This window comes from Erythrolamprus reginae, chromosome 3 (genome assembly GCF_031021105.1).
Source record: "Erythrolamprus reginae isolate rEryReg1 chromosome 3, rEryReg1.hap1, whole genome shotgun sequence".
Lineage (NCBI taxonomy): Eukaryota > Metazoa > Chordata > Lepidosauria > Squamata > Dipsadidae > Erythrolamprus > Erythrolamprus reginae.
Window position 1 is genome coordinate 18740256 of NC_091952.1, and position 25662 is coordinate 18765917.

The 25662-nt window shown below is 41.5% G+C and overlaps 1 protein-coding gene across 2 annotated transcripts in view; it reads left to right on the forward strand.

Annotated features, from left to right (window-relative positions):
* PMEPA1 (prostate transmembrane protein, androgen induced 1) overlaps nt 1-25662 on the forward strand; it is a 114219-nt gene that overhangs the window by 70757 nt on the left and 17800 nt on the right. For both annotated transcript variants that reach the window (XM_070744564.1, XM_070744563.1), the window contains exon 2: nt 25259-25413. In XM_070744564.1, the coding sequence (XP_070600665.1) occupies nt 25259-25413 (155 nt within the window). The remainder of the gene's footprint in view (nt 1-25258; nt 25414-25662) is intronic.

Consider the following 25662-nt stretch of genomic DNA (forward strand, 5'->3'; position numbering starts at 1 on the left):
GATACCTTGTGATGTGTCACTTGTTCTGACTCACTTGCAGTGAATTGTTAGAAATTCTTTTAACTGTAGTAAAAACACATTAGGTTGTTCCCACTTGAATTAGCTGCTAAAATGAAGATATCGGAAGGAATTTGGAGCTAAGGTTATATCACTTTAAATTACAATACCCAATTTTGACTTCAAATCCAGCCAATTGAAATCTATTTCATCAACCATAGTTAAGTAAAACTTGGTTCAGCAGTATGGATGAATGCATCCTTTCCATGAAAGAATGGTGAAAATGACTCTAAAGTGTCCAATAGGGTTGATATTCCTGGAGGGGTCTGTAATATGGTAAATGATTTAGCTTTACTAGATAAATGGTCAAAGCAATGGAAACTGCAGTTTAATGTTTCCAAATGTAAAATAATGCACTTGGGGATAAGGAATCCTCAATCTGAGTATTGCATTGGCAGTTCTGTGTTAGCAAAAACTTCAGAAGAGAAGGATTTAGGGGTAGTGATTTCTGACAGTCTCAAAATGGGTGAGCAGTGCGGTCGGGCGGTAGGAAAAGCAAGTAGGATGCTTGGCTGCATAGCTAGAGGTATAACAAGCAGGAAGAGGGAGATTGTGATCCCCTTATATAGAGCGCAGGTGAGACCACATTTGGAGTACTGTGTTCAGTTCTGGAGACCTCACCTACAAAAAGATATTGACAAAATTGAACGGGTCCAAAGACGGGCTACAAGAATGGTGGAAGGTCTTAAGCGTAAAACGTATCAGAAAAGACTTAATGAACTCAATCTGTATAGTCTGGAGGCCAGAAGGAAAAGGGGGGACATGATCGAAACATTTAAATATGTTAAAGGGTTAAATAAGGTTCAGGAGGGAAGTGTTTTTATTAGGAAAGTGAACACAAGAACAAGGGGACACAATCTGAAGTTAGTTGAGGGAAAGATCAAAGGCAACATGAGAAAATATTATTTTACTGAAAGAGTAGTAGATCCTTGGAACAAACTTCCAGCAGATGTGGTTGGTAAATCCACAGTAACTGAATTTAAACATGCCTGGGATAAATATATATCCATTGTAAGATAAAATACAGGAAATAGTATAAGGGCAGACTAGATGGATCATGAGGTCTTTTTCTGCCGTCAGTCTTCTATGTTTCTATGAAATCCAGGGCTCAGGGTGTGCCCAGGATGTAAGTGCATGATTTATTGAAACTACGAGGGTGGTGAAGACAGTCTAGCCATTCAGCCCAACCATTGACACCTTCTAGCATTTTGCAATTGTGCAAGAGAAATTTGTCATCAAGAGGCTTAAGTTCTGTGACCCAATTTATGTGCATTTCATTGTACTGAAATATATCTCCAACATCTCTTCCTTTCACTCCCAATCTTGAAACTCATTCACCTAGCCTGGCATTACAGTGGGTAAAGGATGTTGTTGGGTCCCTACTGTTTATTTTTGGTGTCCTTCAATTATTCTTGACTCCAACTATTGCCTGGACAGGTCCCAACAGTTTTTTTCAACAAAATTGCTGCAACCTTTTTTCTTCTTCTCCCAAATAAACTCCTGCAGCCCTCTGGAAATCACTAATTGATTAGTTTGTGGATTTTATTATACTGGGAAGTCACCAGCATAAGCCAATATTTCTCAACCTTGGCAACTTTCAACTCTCAGTCTGCACATTTTAAAAATTGCCAATGTTGCAAGATATTGACATAAGTCCTGGGCTTTAATTTAGCATGATATGTGAATCTAGATATTTGTGGCTTGATGAATGAACCATAGTTAGAGAAACCATGACTTGGGATTATACCTAGCTCTGAGGGGAAAATTAATATCCCAGTGTAGGATTATTAGTTTTTAACATATTGAGCCCAAATACAGTACTTCCAAATCATGAGTGTCAAACTTGCCACATAACATTGTCATCATGTGATGTTTCACTACGTTTTTTCCATTTGTGGAGCTTTGTGGTTTGCATGTAATGCATCTGACCCTTGGACTCCCAGTTTGATGCCCCGGAGTCTAAATCTAAAACCTTCCTTGGACTTTCCAAATATTCTATTATTCTAGAATGATAGGATGCTAAAATTTCACAGAGGGGTAAAAATCATATTATCATAATGAGCTTTTATCATGGAGAATGGACCTGGGTTGCATCTGTAAAGTTATTGCATATTGTATGGTGTTTTATTATTATGTGTAAAACTGCCTGTGTTGTGAGCAATAGGGTAGAACAGAATGTATTGTATTTTGGATACATACCAGTATTTTAGACTTCGCTAGCCTCCATAACTCCTACTTTAATATGTTCAACCCACCCACTTGGCTATCATTGTCTTAGCATAAAACTGTTCTGGAGTGTGAACCTCAGACACATGTTTGTTTTCGGTGTTTTCATAGAATCAAAGAACTGTAGAGTTACAAAGGAATAAGGCTCATCCAATCTTCTGCAAAATCAGTTAAATTTTAAGTGATACTTCTTAAAAACCTCCAGAGATATAGAAGCCGCAACCTTCTTTATATACCCGAGAACATCTGCAATGCCTTCCTTCAGTTTTCTTTGTCCAGACTAAACATCCCAAGTTCCTTCAGCCTATTTTATTTATTAATTGGACTTATATGCCGCCCTTCTCCGTGGACCCGGGGTGGCTTACAACAATTCAATAAAAATACAATATATAAAACACTTCTAAATCCAATTAATTAAAAAAACTAAACATTTAAAAATCAAACATTCAAAACACACTACAAATTCTACACACTCACTGGCCAGAGGCTGGAGTCTGGTGACCCCAAGCCTGGCAGCATAGATACGTTTTCAAATTCTTACGAAAGGCAAGGAGGGTGGGAGCAGTACGAATCTCTGGGGGGGAGTTGATTCCAGAGGGCCGGGGGCCCCACAAAGAAGGCTTTCCCCTGGGATCCACCAAATGACATTGTCTAGTTGATGGGACCTGGAGAAGGGTTGAATCCGGCCCCCGGGCCTTGAGCTTGACACCCCTGCCATAGACGATCTCCTTAAAATTCACTCCAAATACAATTATTTTCTTCCATATTGTAATACAGTATGTACAATATTATTGTGCACAGCATGTAGATAAGTTACCGATACATTTTTTAAATCCTTAGATATGTATTTTTATGTCATTTTCCTCCTCTAAACCATGATCAGTGCTCATTTATCATGCAGTGAAGATACTAATGCTAGTAATGTTTAACATTTCAAAACAAGTCATTAACACATTTATCAAACACATTCCAAAGTTTAAATAGAATTTACTAACTGTACAAATATTTATGACTCAATTTCAACATTTTACATTGAATCACCGTTTGAAGTTGAAAGCAGGAAGTTGTCATCATATGTTTTTATTTCAGCACTTTGTACTTTTTTCCTACTTCAAGGGATGCTTCCTGATTAATAAAATTGTGTTAAAATGAAAAGTGTTCAGTGCGCCCATAAATCTGCTGGAAGACAAAGAGAAGCTGATTGAAACATGTCAGTTACTGTGACATGCCATATTGGCTGTTACTGCAACTCTGCTGATGAGTAGTGTCAAATACTGATTGTTAACCTGTCAGACCCTGTCAGATGTTGACTGCATCTTTGAAACCATCAAATGTTGACTACTATTAAATCACTTTCAGACTTTTGGGTATTGGTTGATAATAATGTTGGTCCAGAAGCTTCAAATGCCCAGAAACCATACAATATTCAGATATTATTTGCCTTCAGACAATGCAGAAGTATATAATATAAAACAGAGTAAAACAGAACAAAATAGAATATAATTCTTTATTAACCAAGTGTGATTGGATACACAATGAATGCATTGGTGCATTTGCTCTCAGTGAAGATAAAAAGACAAGATACATTTGTCAAGAATCATAAGGTACAATACTTAATGATAATCATAAGGTACAAATAAGCAATCTAATTATACTGGGAAGCAATCAATATAACTCATAAGGATACAAACAACAAAGTTACAATCTTGCAGTAATGAATGGGAGGAGATGGGTGATAGGAACAATGAGAAGATTAATAGTAATAGTAATATAGACAGTGAATAGTTGCCACTGTTGGCAGAGGAAATTATTTGTTTAGCAGAGTGATGGTGTTCAGGAAAAAAAATGTTCTTGTGTCTAGTTGTTCTGGTGTGCAGTTATTATTATTATTTATTATTTATTGGATTTGTATGCCGCCCCTCTCCGCAGACTCGGTGCGGCTAACAACAATGATAAAAAACAACATGTAACAATCCAATTTAATAAAACAACTAAAAACCCTTATTATAAAAACCAAATATACACACAAACATACCATACATAACTTGTAATGGCCTAGGAGAAGGAATATCCTAACTCCCCCATGCCTGGCGACAAAGGTGGGTCTTGAGTAATTTGCGAAAGACAATGAGGGTGGGGGCCGTTCTAATCTCTCGGGGGGAGTTGATTCCAGAGGGCCGGGGCCACCACAGAGAAGGCTCTTCCCCTGGGGCCTGCCAAACGACATTGTTTGGTCGACGGGACCCGGAGAAGGCCAACTCTGTGGGACCTTATTGGCCACTGGGATTCGTGCGGTGCTCTATAGCATCATTTTGAGGGCAGGAGTTGAAACAATTTATGTCCAGGTTAAGAGGAGTGTGTAAATATTTTCTCGTCCCACTTTTTGAACTTATGCAGTACAGTGATCCCCCGGTTATTGCGTCCCCGACCATTGCGAACAGGGTAATTCGCGATTTTTCAACCCGGAAGTAAACTCCACCATCTGCGCATGCGTGCCCTTCCACGCATGCGTAGATGGTGGAGTTTCCCCGCCGGGCAGAGGCTTCCCTGGGTCTTCCCCCTCTTTCTCTATGTTGCTTCTTCCTCTCTCACACTCTCTTCCTCCCTCTCTCATCTCTTTCTTTCCTTCTCTCTCTTTCTCTATCTCTCCCCCTCTTGCTCTCGAGCGGCCACCTAGCAGCTGATCTGCTCGGCAGCGCAGCAGCAGCGAGGAGCCGAAGATCTTCGGCTCCTCGCTGGTGCTGCGCTGCCGAGCAGATCAGCTGCTAGGCGGACGAAGGAACCTTCCCTGGGTCTTCCCCGCCCGGATCTTCGGCTCCTCGCTGCAGCCGCGCGCCCCTCGCCTTCGCCTCACCTGGCGGGCGAAGGAGGGCGCAGCTCCGGCCGCTCGCCTCGGAGCCGGTCTGCCTCACTGCCTCCAGTCCGCGGACGCTGCCGGATCCAGCGGGGGAGGGGGGGAAGCGAAGGCGCGGCGATGGGCAAGGGCTGCCAGTGAGCCTTCTCCGTCCCTTTCCTGCTGCACCGGTCTGGGGCCAAGTGGGCGGGGGGCGGCCGGGACCTCGCCTGTCTCCGCCGCCCGCATCGCCCCTCCGGCGGGCCGGCCTCCCCCGCCCGCCTCTGCTGCAGCCGCCACCGCCTCCCCGACTGGCACAAAAGGGCCCCGCCCGCCCCGCCCCGAAGCTTACCTTGCGGCGGGATTCCCTCCCCCCGCAGCCAAAACTAAAAGCCTGTCTCTTTTTTTTCTTGCGGGAAGCCCAAGCCGTTTCTCCCTCGGCCCCCTTTGGCCCCGTCGCCTCCTCCCCGCCTGCCTTTCCTCGCCAAGCGCACGAAAAAAAAGAGAGAAGGCTTCTACCAGAAGCCGGGTTGGGGGTTCCCATGTCGGCGGGGATGTTTTAAAACACCCGCGCGACTTTCCAATGAGTCCCGAAGACAAACGCGTTGTCTTCGGGACTCATTGGAAAGTCGCGCGGGTGTTTTAAAACATCCCCGCCGACATGAGGGGCTCGCTAGCACACCCCCAAACCCGGGTTGGGGGTTCGGGGGTGTGCTAGCGAGCCCCCCATCTCGGCGGGGACGTTTTAAAACACCCGCGCCGCCCCCAAGTAAAAACACCATCTGCACATGCGCAGAAGGTGTTTTTACTTCCGCAGCGCTACTTCGCGAAAACCCGCTCGTTGCGGGGGGTCCTGGAATGGAACCCTCGCAAAGAGCGGGGGATCACTGTATATAGGTCCTCAATAGAAAACAGGTTGGTAGTAATTGAACAGAATAGAATAGAAAACAGAGTTGGAAGGGACCTTGGGGATCTTCTAGTCCAGTTCCCAGCTTAGGCAGGAAACCTTATCATTTCAGACAAATGGTTATCCAATCTCTTCTTTAAAATTCCCAGTGTTAGAGCATTCACAACTTCTGGAGGCAAGCTGTTCCACTGATTGCTTCTTGTTCTTCCCTCAGGTGCTTTGGAGAATAGTTTGACTCCTTCTTCTTTGAGGCAGCTCCTGAGATATTGGAACACTGCTATCATGTCATCCCTAGTCCTTCTTTTCACTATACTAGTGAGAAGTTTCATTCCTTTCTAATTTATTTTATTTATTTATTGTTAGAGTTGAAAGGGACCATGCAGGTCATCAAGTCCAACCCCCTGCCTGAGCAGGAATCCTAAAGCACCCCAGCCAAGTGGCAGTCCAATCTCCTCTTGAAAGTGTCCAGAGTTGGGCAGTTCACAACCTCCGCAGGCAGGTTGTTCCACTGGTTGATCGCTCTGACCATCAGGAAGTTCTTCCTTACTTCTAGGTTGAATCTCTCCTTGGTCAACTTCCAGCCATTGTTCCTCGTCCGGCCCTCTGGTGCTCTGGAGAATAGAGTGGCCCCCACCTCTCTGTGGAAACCCCTCATATACCTATATACAGCTATCATGTCCCCTCTGGCCCTCCTTTTCTCTAGGCTATCCATGCCCAGTTCCTGAAATCTCTCTTCGTAAGTCTTGGTTTCAAGTCCCCTAATCATTTTGGTTGCTCTTTTCTGCACCTTCTCCAGAGTTTCAATGTCTCTTTTGAAGTGCGGTGACCAGAAATGGACGCAATCCTCCAGATGTGGTCTGACCAGGGTGTAGTAGAGTGGTATGAATACTTCCATGGTCTTGGAGTGTATCCCTCTGTTGATGCAGCTTAGGATGATATTGGCTTTTTTGGCCACTGCTGCACATTGCTGGCTCATGTTTACTTGATTATCCACCAAGACTCCAAGATCTCTTTCGCAGTCACTACTGCTAAGTGGGGTTTCTCCCAGGCTGTATGTGTGTCTAGGTTTTCTTTTACCAAGGTGAAGGACTTTGCTCTTGTCGACGTTGAACATCATGTTGTTAATTTCATTCATTCCTAGCAGACTAGGACAAGTTTCATTCCTTTTAAAGCCTGGGTGACATGGCATAGAAAGGGAACTGAACATGCAGCATACTGGTGATTTTTTTTATTTGTCTCCCCCTGCAAACACCTCTTAGCACAAGCCAATTTTGGAAAGGAAAATTCATTCCAGCAGAAATTAGAGAAACATAGAAACATAGAAGTCTGATGGCAGAAAAAGACCTCCTGGTCCATCTAGTCTGCCCTTATACTATTTTCTTTATTTTATCTTAGGATGGATATATGTTTATCCCAGGCATGTTTAAATTCAGTTAATGTGGATTTATCTACCACGTCTGCTGGAAGTTTGTTCCAAGGATCTACTACTCTTTCAGTAAAATAATATTTTCTCATGTTGCTTTTGATCTTTCCCCCAACTAACTTCAGATTGTGTCCCCTTTCCTATTAAAAACACTTCCCTCCTGGACCTTATTTAACCCTTTAATATATTTAAACGTTTCGATCATCCCAGCAGAAATTAGAGAAGAATCTTAAAAGCAGATAAATAGTTTTTTGAGGAGCTGTGTTTTTATACTCCCTTGGCCAGAGCTGTGATGGCCCCTTGATGAAACATACTGACCATCCCTTGTAGCAGTAAAGAGTTGCAATCAGTGCGGTGTTAGGCAGTAAAGAACCACAATTTCTGTGAAAGCCTCATTATGTCTCACTGGAGCAAAGTGGTTTGAGGTTTACAGCCATAATTGAAGAAAACTGCCTGTTGCACAAACTCCTGAGACAATTATATCAGTGCTGGCAGCCCCTTAGTGATAGATGAGTGTTTTCATTTGGTTCTTGAAACTGATAACGCTTATAGGAATGTGCAGGGGGGAAAAATATTTTATTTACCAAAGCAAATCTATGCATTGCTCCCTTTTCCCCGCTGTCTAGATTCCCAGCATGTCTGTGTTTGTCTAGACAGAAAATACAAAGAAGCAGGTTGTGTCACTTTCACGTGGTATCTGAACCTGGGCCTGCAATATATTCAGGAGTTTAAAAATTATGCTAAATTAAATTAGCGTGACCTTACTTTGCATTTCGAAGCCACATTTGCCTGTCTCGTAAAGCTTGTTTCATCATCTTTCCCTGGGGAAAATTGCAGGGGGAAATGGAATGAGGTCTTATGTAATTGAAAAGTGACAATGATTAGGAACCCAAAAACATAATGTGTCTTTTTACAAAAAGGTGTGTATGCCTATATCTCTCATACACACACACACACACACAGAGAGAGAGAGAGAGAGAGAGAGAGAGAGAGAGAGAGAGAGAGAGAGAGAAGCACACATAATATGAATGAATAGAATGATAAATTCATGTGGTTTCTTTCACTTCTCAAAAATTTGCTTTTTTATGCTATAAATGTTGCAAAATGCTGTTAGGTTGATTTTAGGGAACGGGCATTATTCTCTCCATTCGTATTTAACTAGTGATCCACATTGACCGTTGACCAGGTGCATTTGGCCCTTGATAAGCCAAAAACCTTGTGAAAATATAATTAATGAAAATGAAATGGAACTATCAAGAAATCTGTCCTGTCTTTTCACTGCCTATAAATTATAACCTGAAGGGGTCTTTGTATATGTGTGTTGGGAGTCCTATTATCTCTCCTGTTGTGAGTTCTTTGCTTTTGAAAAAAGATTCACCTCTCTGTGTAAGATAGAATATAACAATAAGTTGTTGATTTTTTTAAAAAAATAGAGAGTGAAGCTACAACCATTGTGTAACATGAGACCAATTCATCATGGAAGAAAACAGTGAAAAGAGGATTGAAGCTAAATAATAACAGGGAGAGTCTGTGGATATAGTCACTCGGCTGTTATCCAGGCATTTGTCATGAAAGACCAGCAAATTATTAGTTATTACATTATTATTGTATTTACTTACAGGGACAGGATTTTGCGAGGTTTTTCTTCCTCAGCTGTCAAAACAAGTTAGCCAGTCTTGAATATAATGCACTTTCCTTGAGGGAAACATTCATTGACTTGGACTTACCCTGCTAAATCTACCTAACTTGGCAAAGAGCCACTAAACTTGACCCTGTGGGATGATTGACATTGTTTGCACCATGGGCAATCTATATCAATCTTCTTCTTCTCCGAAAGAAGCAAAATTTGCAGTGGTGGTCTTGGGGCTTAAGACATTTTTTGTGATCAACTGAAGGGTGTTCATTTGTCCATCAGCCCTGCCCTATGGAATAAACATCTCCTGAAAATTCAACAGGTCCCAATTGTCTTCTGGAAAACACATAAGACCTTGGTCTTCCCCCAGGCGCTAGGATAGGATGAGATCAGAGTGAGATGAGAATGTTCTACATTGCATTAGAGTGACACATCCTCAAGTGTGGTTGTTGTATCAGTTTTTCTCTTTTTGCTTTTATAGTATTCTCGTTTTACAAATATTTAAAATAAGATATGAAACATTCTAGTAAGAGCTTAAAAAACTAAAACATTATGCCATGAATCACAGGTCTGAAATCATTGATTGGGTTTGATTTTAACAGATTGTTTCTAAACTTGGAGTTTGTAATTTCTGGGGTTTTCTTTTTTAATATTGATCTCTTGTGCCTCGCCTTTTTATTTATTTATTTATTTATTTATTCATTCATTCATTCATTCATTCATTCATTCATTCATTCATTGGATTTGTATGCCGCCCCTCTCCGTGGACTTATTTTAAGTGGGCGTGTGTATAGAAACACAGTCATGTATAGAAATGTGTTAAGGAGGTCTTTCAAGTTGGCAACTTTGAGACTTGTAGACATCAACTCCCAGAATTCTCTAGCCAGTATTAACACCAGAAAGACCAGGAACTAATTGGCAATATTTTACTAAAACAAAATGTTGAAAGAGGTTTCATCTAAGGATGTTCGCTTATACTATTAACTCCTCACCCTTTTTGTAAACTTAATAATATATTCAGACAAATACATTTGGATAGTATCTGAATGGGGAACAGGTCTTCTTCATTATTATGTGTCAGATTATAGTATGGGACAATATCATTGATCTGATGAGAATTTAGTTCTAGAACTAGTAAAATTGTTAAAATATCAGTTACTTTTTTTAACCAAGTAGTCAATTGGTTATTGGCTTTTCATATCTTATTTCTGGAATCCTGTAATTTTTATATCACATTCAGAGTATAAAATTCCAGAACTTATTTGAAAGTGCAGTTTTTCATCATTTTTTCCCCTTCTCTGGCTTTTTTTTTAACCTTCTGACATTTTGAATGTAGGACATCCATTAATATCAACAATTTGAAAGCAGCATCTCTTTAAAACAATAAAATATCTTCATGTAGCAGCACTATTAAAATAACTTTATGAAGTACGCCAGCAAGCTGAACTGGTGACAGAATAATTAATATGCATGGGGTAATACAGTTTTTAGTTGGAATTCAAACATACCATCCAGCCTAACGTGAACCTATATGCAGAACAGCACAGTCAATACAGAGGGTGCCATCACTGAAAAATCACTCCACTCCAGTGTTTACCAGGTTGAAGACGCATGCATGTCAATTCCCAAAATTCCCCACCCAGCAAAGCTGGCTGGGGAATTCTAGGAACTCACATCCACACATCTTCAAGTTTCCAAGGTTGAGAAACACCGCTCTGGTGGGAGTGAAAAAGAAGGATGTCATACCATGGGTGTTTCCTCAAATGCTCTTTCCACCCTTCACAAAAGTGTGCTTCACATCAGTGATCCTGTGATATCTCTTTTTAGCACATGAGCCAACTAATTTTGCTTCAATTCCTGTGATTCCAAAAACATTACGAGTTATTTCTCTTTTTAAATCCTGGAGGTCTGTTAAGCTTCTGGATAGAGATACTTAAAGGTCCTAAGCCCTTGATGGTGAATCTATGGAACATGTGATATATTTGGTGGTATGTTAGCCATTGCCCTAGCTCAGCTCCTGTGCCAATTTCCAACTTGCGCAGAGGTTCCGGGCAGTGTTCCCTCTAATTTTTTTCGGGACTGGGCGGCACAGAAATAATAAACAAACAAACAAACAAATAAAAAACTCACCCTGTTTTGCCTCAGAGAATTTCAAAATAAAATACTGTACTGTGTGTCTATAACAGTGAGCTCATAATAGGGCAACTCTATCAATATCAAAATGCCACTTAAATAGTTGAGCTAGTTTCAAACTAGATTTTGATTTTCTTTCTCTCTTCCTTACTCCCATTCTTTTTCTTTCTCTTTTCCTTCCTCTCTTTTTTCTATCTGTTTCTCTCTCTTCCTCTCTTCCTCTCTCTCTCCTTCCCTCTCACTCTTTCCCTCTCGGCTTCTGGGCAGGTTTGGAAAACTCTGAGTTGATGATTTTTAAGTGAGCGATTGCTCACTGCTCAGCTTAGAGGGAACTATGGTTCTGGGAGGGCATTTTCAGCCTCCGGAGAGCCAGGGAGGCCATTTTCACCCTCCCCAGGCTCCAGGGAAGCCTGTGGAGCTTGGGGAGGACAAAAAATGGGCCTACCAAGCCTACTGGAAGTCGGAGAGTATAGGAGGGGCATGTGTGGGGGGCGGGGCAATACACGGGATGTTGCTCATGCACAGGGGTGTGGGGCAAATGAGGGGCATTGAATTATGGGTTTGGACATGGGCAGGCATGTGGTAGCGCGCACACTTTCAGAACCGGAGGAAAATCACTGCCTTAGGCTATTCCAGAAAAGGTCGACCTATGGCGCAAGTTATATCAGGATAAGTGGTGAGGTTCAATTTTTTTTTACTGCCAATTCTGTGGGCGTGGCTTGGTGGGCATGGCAGGGGAAGGATATTGTGAAATCTCTATTCCCATCCCACTCAAGGGGAAGGAGCCCATTTCCCCCCAATCAGTTGGGACTGTCAGATCTGCGTTTAGAAGCTGCCCACCCACAAGTAGAAAGGATATCGGGAACTGGAGAGGTTTCGGAATGAAGAGACTACAGCAGGAATTTTTCAGAAGACTTTTACTTCTTCTTAGTATCAAAACTATACTCTCTATTCTATATTACAGAACACCAAACTATCTCACTAGACAATTCTACCACTACTAACCATAAACTACAACAAACGACCATTGACCGCAAGCCACAAGCTACATCTATGCAAAGGTTAATTGCAATATATACAGATCTTGACCAATCAGGTCGTAGCACATTCTGCTGATCTACCATGACTCAGCATTCCTTTTACTTTACACTAATTACAACCTTTTTCACTGTAACTGGGATACAGTGTTCCCTCAATTTTCGCGGGTTCGAACTGCGCAAAAAGTCTATACCACGGTTTATCAAAAATATTAATTAAAAATAATTAAAAATATTAATTAAAAATAATTAAAAATATTAATTAAAAAATACAAAAATATTAAATAAAAAACTCAGTTTTTCCCCCTATACCATGGTTTTTCCTGCCTGATGATGTCATATGTCACTGCCAAACATTCATCTGCCTTTAATAAATATATATTTTTTAATAAACTTTAATAAATAAATATGGTGAGTAATAATCTAAGTGGTTGCTAAGGGAATGGGAAATCACAATTTAGGGGTTTAAGGTGTTAAGGGAAGGCTTGCAATACTGTTCATAGCCAAAAATAGTGTATTTATTTCCGCATCTCTACTTCGCGGAAATTCGACTTTCGCGGGCGGTCTCGGACCGCATCCCCCGTGAAAGGTGAGGGAATACTGTATTACCTCAGGTACTAATCCTGACAGGGACTCGGGAGGGAGATAATAGATGGATCCAGGGGTAGCTAGAATTTGAGCATTTCTCCAAACTACTCAAAATTTCCACTACCTGTTCTCCAGAACTGGTCAAAATCTGCTGAAACCTACAGTACCTCTCACCAGGATGCTGTTATTTCACTCTGATCTTTAATTGTGAGCAAAGGAATATGACTCTTGCCCATTTTTATAAACACAGCATTTTTTACAGATCCCAAACCACAGAGGTTGTGGTTTAGATCACAGTATCGAAGGAAAAGCAGCACGCCTTTTTATGCATAGTTAGCCAATGTCTCCTTTGGGAATTTTAGACTTTTTTAGACTTTTGAGAATGGCTGCAATTGTGACAACTGGACAGCGGTCTGGAAGTGAAGGGATTTAATATGGGAGATAGGTAAAATAAATAATTGAAAAAGATCAAACAAGGAAAATGATTATTTACTATGCATGAAATAGCAGCATGTATATACTGCTGCCTCAGCAAAGCCTCTTGGAAGTCTGCAATATAAAATGGATAAAAACTGCAAATTCACTGCATAACCTAGTATCGAAATAAGCAGATCCCCCCATCACTTTACATAAATTTTATGCTCTGCAGAAAAATCCTGTTTTGACTGCCCTCTGAAGTGCCATCCACCTCTTCAGAGGTGAGCAATTATATTTCAACAGGACACTCGGGGAAAACTAGGTTTCTTAATTCTGCCTCCTGATTTCATATACCCATTTGAAACAAACAAACTGGGCAGGTTGAGTGATGTAGAGTGACTTGGTGGGTGTGGCCGGGAAAGGATACTGCAAAATCTTTATTCCACCCCATGCCAGGGAAGGATACTGCAAAATCCCCACTCCCAGGGGAAGGATAGTGCAAAATCCCCACTCCCATCCCACTCTGGGGCTAGCCAAAGGTGGGATTGGCCAGTTCTCCGAACTACTCGAAATTTCTGCTACCTGTTCTCCAGAACCTGCTGAATTTCAGCCCTGCCACTGCACTTAAAATTTGCCAAGGTTGGACATCCATGTTGTACGTTTCTGCGAAACTGGTGTCATACATTTTTGTGGTTAGCTCTGGCCCAGCTCCTGCCCCAAGGAATGTGCAGGTGGATGTGGGGGAAACATCCACATGCCGCAGGCCTGTTTTGCTTCCGATGGAATCTGCCGACGAAGCCTCCTCTGACCAAGGAAGCGTGAATGACAGGGAAGAGGGGAGTTTGGCAGACAGCCTAGGAGGAGATCAATCATCTGTATCATCCCTGGATTCTGAACAAGAATTAATGACACATCCACGCATGCATAGAGTGATGCATAGGAGACAACAACTGAAGGATTATTACAAGAGAAAAGGAGGCCACCTATGGTTGGGTGGGGCTGCTGTAATTAGTGCTACAGAAAAAAGTGCAGCTTGGTGTTTTAGCCTCATGGCAGTTTATCTGATTCATTGTTTCGTCAAGATCATGGTTTGTGTGCTGTTCAAGATTGTGTGTGGACTCTCTGGACTTTAGAATTGGACTCAATTTCCCAGTTATTGGGTGAGCAATTGGATTGCATTTCACTTGTGCCTTGTGTGTACCAGAAAATCCCTTTGACATTTAAAAAGGGAGCTGTTTCTGTTTTTCTGTTTATAAAAACTTTTGAGTTTTCCTTTTATCGTGTGGTGTGTGTCTTCCTGGACTAATTACCCTGTAATTATGGCCGGTTGAAAGACACCGGCAGAACATACATTACTGCCAATTCTTACCCATGCATGAATAGAAACATAGAAGATTGACAGCAGAAAAAGACCTCGTGGTCCATCTAATCTGCCCTTATACTATTTCCTGTATTTTATCTTAGGATGGGTATATGTTTATCCCAGGATGGGTATATGTTTAAATTCAGTTACTGTGGATTTACCAACCACGTCTGCTGGAGATTTGTTCCAAGCATCTACTACTCTTTCAGTAAAATAATATTTTCTCACATTGCTTCTGATGATGAATAGACCAATGCATTTTATACACCAGCTGCTGTCTTTAAAGAGAGCCCCATATAGAGTGTACTGCAATGACAGAGGTGTACATTTGGAATTTAATTTGTGAGGCTTGCCGGCTGTTGATTCTAATGGAACCTATTTACTTCTGCTACTTATTCCGTATATCATTTACTTAATGTAAACCAACCGTGTTTGTTTTCCTTGCAACACGGTGCCGTTCCTTCTGCTAATGCTGACAAATGTTTGGAGGGTACATAATCTACGTTGTCTAAGAATGCCCAGTGGAAATTACGGGTTGTGGTGTCTTTTTATTTCCTTTCCTTTTTGCATAATGAAAAAAAAAGATGTGATCACAATATTAATCAGGCATTTCTAGACATGCATTTTTATATATGTAAAGTATGAGCTTTTCCAAACGGGGAAGGGGAATCCCTTGAAAATCGTCCTTGACGGGATATTCTGTGTATATAAATAGCAGGACTTGAAGAGAGCGGAGTTATGTGACTGGTGTATATTTACTCAAGGAGGGAGATACACAAACATACACACAAACAAACAAACCCAAATGGATGTGATTCACCAAACCTGTTTCACTCTTTTCCGTATTAACTTATCTTCTGCATATAAGCTTCTAGAGTTGTTAACCTGATCCTATGCAGCTTCTGCTCAGGCAATCTCACACTACTCACAAGAGCCTACAAAACTTTTGCCAGACCCACCCTAGACTACTGCTCATCTGTCTGGAACCCATATCACATCTCAGACATCAACACCCTTGAAAATGTCCAAAGATATTTCACTAGAAGAGCCCTTTACTCCTCCACTAGAAACAGAATACCCTACGAAAATAGACTAACAATCCTGGGCCTAGAAAGCCTAGAACTACGGCGCCTAAAACACGATTTGAGTATTGCCCACAAGATCATATGCTGCAACGTCCTACCGGTCAATGACTACTTCAGCTTCAACCGCAATAACGCAAGAGCATGCAACAGATTTAAACTTAATACGAACCACTCCAAACTTGACTGTAAAAAATATGATTTCAACAATCGAGTTATCGAAGCATGGAACTCATTACCGGACTCAATTGTGTCAACCCCTAACCCCCAACACATCTCCCTTAGACTCTCCACGATTGACCTCTCCAGGTTCCTAAGAGGCCAGTAAGGGGTGTACATAAGTGCACTGATGTGCCTTTCATCCCCTGTCCAATTGTCTTTCCTTTCTTCCACCTATCTTATATATTCTCTTTCTTTCATATATCCTCTCCTCTAAGTTCACTTTCACCCTCATTTATATTATCACATGTCTATTTTTCTTCCTATGTATTTGTGTATTGGACAAATAAATAAATAAATAAATAAATAAATAAAATATAAACAATGCTTCAAAATATCCAAAGGGCTGGATTTGCACATCAGGCCAAGCCACTCCTCCATTAACCAAGATTAATAGTAACCCTGCTTAGTATGTAGGGCAATGCAGCTGTTTTTAGGTGACCTGGTTTAAGGGGAGTTGGGTAAATGGCTCTTAGCCTTTGAGTTGTAAAATGGATGAGTTGAAGAGAAGGCACAAAGAGTGGGGATTTTGCAGTATCCTTCCCCTGGAGTGGGGTGGAAGGCACTATGAGCCGAGGTGGCACAGTGGTTAGAGTGCAGTACTGAGGGCCACTAAAGCTGACGGCTAGATCTGCTGGTCAGTGGTTCAAATCTCATCACCGGCACAAGGTTGACTCAGCCTTCCAACCTTCTGAGGTGGGTAAAATGAGGACCCGGACTGTGGGGGCCATATGCTGGCTCTGTTAAAAAGTGCTATTGCTAACATGTTGTAAGCCGCCCTGAGTCTAAGGAGAAGGGCAGAATTAAAAAATAAATAAATAAACCCATTCCATAGTTTACTTGGAGAATTAATTTATCCTGTTCACACTTGTCTCTGGTACCAAGCATTTGACAGCATGGAGTGTCTAGTGTGGCTCTGAAAAACTGTAGGCTATACCAGTGTTTCCCAACCTTGGCAACTTGAAGATATTTGGACTTCAACTCCCAGAATTCCCCAGCCAGCAAATGCTGGCTGGGGAATTCTGGGAGTTGAAGTCCAGATTTCTTCAAGTTGCCAAGGTTGGGAAACACTGGTCTATACGATGCACTGCCTGTCTGCTAAAGTGCCTAGACCTGTCTATCACTTAGCCAGCTGGGAAGGGGTGAAAACACAAGGAGATTGTCATTCTTTCTCTCTCCGCCACCACCACCCGTGCTTGTTGGGTTCCTGTGACCTTTGACCTCCTCCCGGCTGCCCTGAAACAAAAGGCCGAAAGGCATTAACCTGGGGTCTTTGGGCAAGGCGGCACTGCTACCAGGCTGCTTACAAAAGGGCCATTGAGCCCCACCCCGCCACCCCCAATCCCTGCTCAAGGGGGTAAACATTTGAATGGAACAACAGCCCTGTGTGTGTTTGTGACCTGGCTTTGTTGTCACTCAGCCGAGTCACGCTCCTCAGCCCTGGATGCCAAACGCAGACACCCTAAGGTTTTTTGGGGGTGGGTGGGTGGGACATATATCGCATTGCAGGACAAAGAGTGCACCCAACCTTCCTCCCTGCAACTCTGCCGCACCTCATTTTTGGAGTGGCTCTGTTTATATACAAGCCTTTCAGACAGTGCGCTGTGAGAGTTTGCGTTGTGGATGGAAAGGGTGGGGAACAATGCGCACACAGCATGACTCTCAGGCTGAAGTAAAGAGGAGGTGGTTAATACCCTCGCGTAAAACTTGGGAAGCATCACACCAAATGGCAAATTGTTTTGTACTGTTGCTGGGTAGATTTCCCTCGTTCCTTGGACCGTGACAAATTAGGCTTCCTTCAGGCTCTCAGGGGCACTGGGTGCCCCCCCCTCCCCCCCCCAAGCAGAGCGGCTGGGGAAGAGAAAGCTTAACTTTCCCCAATCCCACAATACGTCTGCCCCATGCCACCTGGGTAGGCTTGTGGTTTGTTCCAAAAGTGGAGATGTGATAGGAAAGTAGTGGAATATTTAAGAATTAACAGATGATGTGAATGAGTTGAGCTGAGCTACAGGGAGCATCTGTCTGAAATTATTTTTAAAAAAAAAGAGAGAGAGAGAGAGATGGGAACTAAAGCAAAGGAGAAATTGTAGAAGGAACCTACAGGAGCAGCCTATAATTTAAAACCCCATTTCACAAAGTACAGCTTTCCTCTTTCGGATAGGATATGAATATGGGAGTGTTTTTCAGGATTCAAAGTGTTGGTTATGACCTATAAAGCCCTTCATGGCATCGGACCAGAATATCTCCGGGACCGCCTTCTGCCGCACGAATCCCAGCGACCGGTTAGGTCCCACAGAGTTGGCCTTCTCCGGGTCCCGTCGACTAAGCAATGTCGTTTGGCGGGACCCAGGAGAAGAGCCTTCTCTGTGGCGGCCCCGACCCTCTGGAACCAGCTCCCCCCAGATATCAGAGTTGCCCCCACCCTCCTTGCCTTTCGCAAGCTCCTTAAAACCCACCTCTGTCGTTAGGCATGGGGGAATTAAAATTTCCCTTCCCCCTAGGCTTATAGAATTTATACATGGTATGCTTGTATGTATGAGTGGTTCTTTAAATTGGGGTTTTTTAGATTGTTTTTAATATTAGATTTGTTTACATTGTCTTTTTATATTGTTGTTAGCCGCCCCGAGTCTTCGGAGAGGGGTGGCATACAAATCTAATAAATAAATAAATAAAAATAAAAATAAAAATAAAAATAAAAATAAAAATAAAAAAAATAATAAAATAAAATAAAATAAAATAATAAATAGATTGTTTGGATTGCAATTTTTCAAAAAACAGATTCACATAACTAGATCGTTTAATCCCATGGATTTACATTGATCTGCAATGTGTGTCGTGTGTATGTGTTTTGGCGTAGGAGGTGTTTTATTGTACAATATCTTATGGGAGGTGGTGATTTTTGCATGACCGGTCATTGTATCGTTTTCATTCTGAATTGCTTTGAGACATATCTCAAGATCACAAAATGAGCGAGCAGAGGACTTGGCTTGCAAAATAAATTGAAACACTAAAAACATCGTAGGTCTCTTCATGTTGTTTTTTTCAGCTAGTGGGCCAGAAGAGAATCAGTGACGTTTGAATCCCAATGAAAGGATGCAGTGTTAAATAACGTTTTTAGAGCGCTAAGGAAGGATGTCCCAAAAGTCAAGATGGTTGCCACAAGGACGTGATTGAAGCCTTGCTTTTTCCGCATGCATCATACACATCTTGCATTTTTTTTAATAAAAGGGTTGGACTTAAATTGCACAACTGTGCTTGCCATCTTGACGTTTTGTACCCTAACGCCATAACTGCTGAATATATGGTTCACAGTTATTTGGGGGATGCTTGCTCTAGATCATTTAAACTGGCAGGACTGGCTTGCTCCGCTAGTTACAAGCAGGTGTAGTTTATTTGCCCAGCCTCTCCTTTGCTTTTATTGGCCTTGAACCTCTAGGATTTCAGAAGCAATTTGCAGCATTGTTTGTTCTCGGAGATAAACTAGGCTGGAAACTAGGGTGGCTGAAAGCAATTTGTCCACAGAGCAACCCAGTAAACACCAGTGTCATTTCCAGGATAGAGGAATAATGTTGCCCTCCCAGGCCTTGAGGGAAGGCAGTGATGTCACAGCATGTTCACAGGCCTTCTAAATGCAGGGGGGTGAAATGTCAGTTGCTCAACCTTGCTAATTGTGGCAGCTGTTGTGAGGAATGCAACAGCCAGGGGAAACCCTGAACTCAGCCAGGTGATAGGAGGAGAACCACCCTGCTGTTTTGTTGATATGAGGAGTGAGCCCCGGAAAAGGGGGGCCCAGCAGGGCTGAAGTCTACGTCCAGTCTTAAAATAGCCAGCCTGCTGATCATAGCGGAGGTCATTGTCCAGGGGTACGGTTCTGGAACAGAACAGGCAAGGATAAAATTGTAAAGGCACTCATTGCAGGCACTCACAATCCTATGCCCAGTCTGGCTCACAGAGTACACATGGAAGCATTTATTTAAGCTAGAGCAGTGGTTCTCAACCTGTGGGTCACGACCCCTTGGGGGGGGTTGAATGACTCTTTCACAGGGGCCACCTAAGACCATTGGAAAACACATATTTCAAGTATGTATGGGAACAAACAAAATTATGTATATACAGTACTGTAATTTGTATTTCATACAAATTATGTATGGGAACATACAAATTATGTTCAATTTGTAACAACAAAAATACATCCTGCATATCAGATAGTTACATTTATTTATTTTATTTATTTATTTATTTATTGGATTTGTATGCCACCCCTCTCCGTGGACTCGGGGCGGCTAACAACAGTGACAAAAAACAGAATGTAAAAATCCAATACTACAACAGCTAAAAACCCTTGTTATAAAACCAATCATACATACAAACATACCATGCATAAATTGTAGAAGCCTAGGAGGAAAGATTCCAATTCACAAGTAGGAAAATTACAGTTATTAAACAGCAACGAAAACAATTTTATGGTTGTGGGGTCACCACAACACGAGAAACTGTATTAAAGGGTCGCCACATTAGGAACCACTGAGCTAGAACTATCTGTGCCATGTCTACAGTATGAACTCTCACTAGCTGTAGGTAACATGTATGTAACATGAACCTGCCTCCACCGATCTCTGGTATGGACTACAAAGCCACACACTGCTCATCGGATAACCACACTTAACACGTAATTGCTGTTTTAAAGAAACCAAGTAATCAAAATACATACAGCTTTCCTGTTACACTTCATCTATACCAGTGCTTCTCAAAATTTGGCAACTTAAGATGTGTGCAGTTGACGAAATTCCACAGCCAGCCAAGCTGGCCTTGTTGCCACTTTTCAGAAATATTGATCTGCACCAAACTATGAGGCCAATTAAGATATTCCTTTGAAAAGTGTTCGGAAACTACAAATTATGCAAAATGCAGCCACGCGAGCGATCGTGGGCCTACCAAGATATGCCCATGTCTCTTCAGCACTCTGCAGACTGCATTGGCTGCCCATTGGTTTCCGGACCCAATTCAAGGTGTTGGTTATGACCAGCCCTACATGGCATAGGACCAGATTACCTGCGGGACCGCCTTCCGCCGCATGAATCCCAGCATCCGGTCAGGTCCCACAGAGTTGGCCTTCTCCAGGTCCCGTCAACTAAACAATGTCATTTGGCGGAGCCTTCTCTGTGGGAGCCCCAGTCCTCTGGAATCAGCTCCCCCCAGAGATTCACGCTGCCCCCACCTTCCTTGCGTTCTGTAAAAACTTGAAAACTATGTTGGCAGGCCTGGGGTCACTAGACCCCAGCCCTCTGTCCAGTAAATATATTGAATATGACAATATGACAGCATGGAGGAGGGATTTGCGCATGCGTCGACTGAGATAGACGCCTCTACGGGAGGCTCCTAAATGTGAATTAGAAAAGTAAATATTAACCCCTGATAACCCTCTCAGACTTGGTGAAAAAGTGGATTGAGAGGAAGAGAATCAAACTGACCTTTTGAAAACGTGTTTGGATCATCTCAAAAAGAGAAGCAAGTTGAATATGACAGTACGGATCTGATTGTTCATTTTTAAATGACTAGTTTTAAGACATATTTTTAAAAGTAATTATTCTATTAATTGGCTTAGGAATGTTTTATATGGTATCTTTTTATCGGAATGTTGTGAGCCGCCCCGAAGTCCACAGAGAGGGGTGGCATATAAGTCCAATTAATAAATACATTTATTAATTAATAAACATGGACCCTTATTAGCTCCCTTCAACCTGCCGTCTACAAGGGAAAGAGCAATTGCTCCATTCCACTTGGAGAACCATAAAGCATCTGTTGGGCTTCACAGAGTCTTGGTCCTTAGAAGGACAGAGAGCTCGATTGGGGCAGCTTCCTCCCTGGACTAAACCTGCCAGATATGGATATCTCCGGCATCCGCTTCTGCCCTTCTGCATTTGTAATGGAAAACCCCGGGACTTATTTCTGCGTGAGGCTTGTGTGTCTTCTCTCTCTCTCGTAACTCTCTGAGTAGCCCCCGTTGTTGATTGCTCTTGTTTCCTTGACAGCTTTGTACATCTTCCTCTCCTCCCGCCTCCCTTTGCGAGGCCCTTTTGTGCCAGCTCAGGTCATTCAAGCTGCCTCTGCCAACTGGCTGAACTGAGCCTTGAATTAAATTACGTCTGGAAGTCTGGCATGCGGAGACCCCTGGGGATCAGCTTGGAAGCGGGCGGCTGCGGTTTCAGCGGTGGGCAAATGCAGGGGGGGAGGGAGGGAGGGGGCTTTCCATTGGCCAGGCTGTTGTCACTCAGTGGATTGGTGCCATGTAAATGCTGCAGTTGACTCTCGGGAAGGAATCTCTTGAAACAGAGAGAAAAGAAGGTGTGTGCAATGGATGGTCAGCTACAGTTGGGTTTTTAAAAAGAGTCAAATGCCATGCATTTTATTTTTTTTATATATATATATTTGTCAGACAATTATAGGATGGTAATTTGTACAAATAAAACATAGAAACATAGAAGATTGACGGCAGAAAAAGACCTCGTGGTCCATCTAATCTGCCCTTATATTATTTCCTGTATTTTATCTTAGGATGGATATATGTTTATCCCAGGTATGTTTAAATTTACTTGCTGTGGATTTACCAACCACGTCTGCTGGAAGTTTGTTCCAAGCATCTACTACTCTTTCAGTAAAGTAATATTTTCTCACGTTGCTTCTGATCTTTCCCCCAACTAACTTCAGATTGTGCCCCCTTGTTCTTGTCTTCACTTTCCTATGAAAAACACTTCCCTTAACCTTTAACATATTTAAATGTTTTGATCATGTGTCCCCCCTCCCTTCTGTCCTCCAGAGTCCAGACTGTACATATTGAGTTCATTAAGTCTTTCCTGATAGGTTTTATGCTTAAGACCTTCGACCATTAGATAAGTAATGATAAAAAGTATTGATAGAAGACAATGGAACACTAGGACAGGGACGGTAGGCACAATGGTGCACATGTATGCCCCATACACACCTCTTAGAAAGGGGGGGGGAGGTCAATTGTAGATAATCTAAGGTTAAAGGTTTTGTGGTTAGGAGTAGAAACCACAGTCAGGTAGTGCATTCCAGGCGTTGATCACTCTATTGCTGAAGTCTTATTTTTTGCAGTCTAGTTTTGTGCGGTTGACATTTAGTTTAAATCTATTTCGGGCTCTTGTGTTGTTGTGGTTGAAGGTGAAGTAGTCGCTAACAGTTAGGACATATATTTTGGTATATGACTTTATGAACTATAGTTAAGTCGGAATGGAGACGACGGAGTTGTTAGTTGTCACGACGGAGTTGTTAGTTGTCTGATCCAAGAATTTCAAGTCTGGCAGAGTTAAGGTATTTTGTTGCGGGAAGAGGAGTGAAGGGCTCTTCTTGTGAAATATTTATGGACTCTCTCAATTGTGTTTGTAAGGCTGTCTTTGAATAAGTGAGAGGATCATGTTGTATCTATCCCATAGGAAGAATGTCAGAATTAAAACAATCCCCTCCCTTGAATTTTAGACAATCCTGTAATCAATTTGAAGGGGGGAATTAACCTCCCTTTCATTTTCAGATTAAACTCTGGATTTATTTATTTATTCAATTTGTATGCTGCCCAATTCCCTGGGGATTCTGGGCGGCTGGTTGACTCTGGTCGACTTCCCTTTTAGTAATAAATGACACCCTTTGTTTGGTAAATTCAAAAAAATCTCACACTTCCAACTTCTACCTTACTCATTTCCACTAGGTTGCCTTGATTTATTCACTGCAAAAGTGACTGTGATATTTGGGAGGGAGGAAGGGGGTGGTATTTTTTTAATTGCCGATTTGTAGTTGATATTCCAGGTAGTATATGTGCATGTTTATATAGTGTATGTTTAAACAGTATATGTTTACACAGTGTATGTTTACATGTTAGTGTTTGTTTTCTGTTTGAGAATCAGTGATCGAAAATTGTGGTGATGATTTTTGGCATGTAGGTTATGGTGGATGTTGTTGTTATGGTTGGTTGGTTACTTAGTCAGCTAGATATTTAGACTGGATTTGCCTTTTTTTTAAAAAAAGTTTTTTTTATTATTTTTCTCCACGTTAAAAAACATACATAACACATTTACCTTCAATGCCGATCGATATGTTTATATTATCTCTTATAAAGGCTAACAAAATAGCCTCAATTACATTCCAAATTTTAATTTCAATTATTCAGTCTGTCCAAGTGTTTATTTCAAATAGCTAATTTTGATTATATTAAATGACAGACTGGAAAAATCTCTCTCAATTTTTACTTCCTATAACCGCAGTCCTAAATCTTTATTTCTATTTCCGTTCTATTTTAATTTAACTTTCAGTACTGTATATGTTATTTATCTAATGCTGCCTCCTTTGTCTATTTTTGTCATCTGAATTACACCAAACATATTTATCATTTCCTTTTATCCCATTTATATTAAAAACTTCATATGTATTCTTTTTCAAACCATTCATAAAATTTCACCCAAACTTTGTAAAACTCCCAGTCCTCCTTATCTTTAATTTTCATTGTTTGGATTAGGCATTTTTGTCTATATATTGCAGGGGTGTCTTTATACAATATGTGTTTTGAATCACATATAATCTGGCTTTGATTATATTTTGCCATAGTTTGCTGTTGAACAGTTGTTTTTATAATGTTCCAGTTGTAGGTCATTGCCTGGTTTAGACTAGATTTAGCATATTTATCCACTTGTTGAGTCCTTTGCAAGGATAGGCAAATATGGCCGTTTGATGGTATTTTTGTAGTATGCAAGCTTTATTATTATTGTTATCATTTATTATTATTTTCCCAGAAGGAGTTGTCTTACTTGATTAGTCTTTCGTACTTTGGCAGATTCAAATAATCCGTACGTGTCTTTGAACATGAATATTGTCTCATGTTCCTTTTGCATAAGATCTCTTAAGGGGAAATAGAGAAAGTTATATGCATAAAACCCATTTTCAAATCCTTTCTGTTCAGAATACTATGAACTCTTTGTCTAGCTTAAATAAATGGTTCCATGTGCACATGTATCTTCTTTCATTTTGTTGCAACAGAAAGAAATTATTGCTTTGTCCCTTATATAAAGCATCTACCTCTCAGTCTTCACTCAGGTGTCTTTCCTGAATAGTTAATGGACAGTAAAGAGATTTTCCCTGATTGTCAAGCTTACACTTGAAAAAAAAGGCATGCAACACAAAGGGGAAATAATAGTGAGGTGTTAGTTCTTTTGCCTAATTGTTGTCAACATCTACTGTTGTCCTCAGAATTTTTGCTTTGCTCTTATTTATCTGTTTCTGGTTTGTATCAAGGCCTGTTAATATACAATCTTTCTTTCTTTGTCTTTTATAGCGGAATTAGAGTTCGTACAGATAATCATAATTGTGGTGGTAATGATGGTCATGGTGGTCGTCATCACGTGCCTGCTGAATCACTACAAACTTTCTGCAAGGTCCTTCATCAATCGGCCCAGCCAAGGACGGAGAAGAGAAGAAAACCTATCATCGGTAAGACCAATTCATTTTGTTACCAGTTAAGACTTTCCTATTGGTCAGCCCATCCAACCGATAACGGTTCACAAGAATGGGGTGAAGGAAATATCCGGAAAGGCAAAATGACAAGCACAGCATCTTGAAGCATCATTTGCCATCTTGCCTTTCATCTCCTGGTTCTTCTGATTCAGTGGTGGGATTCAAATGTTTTTACTACCAGTTCTGTGGGTGTAGCTTGGTGATCATAATTTGGTAGGCGTGGAC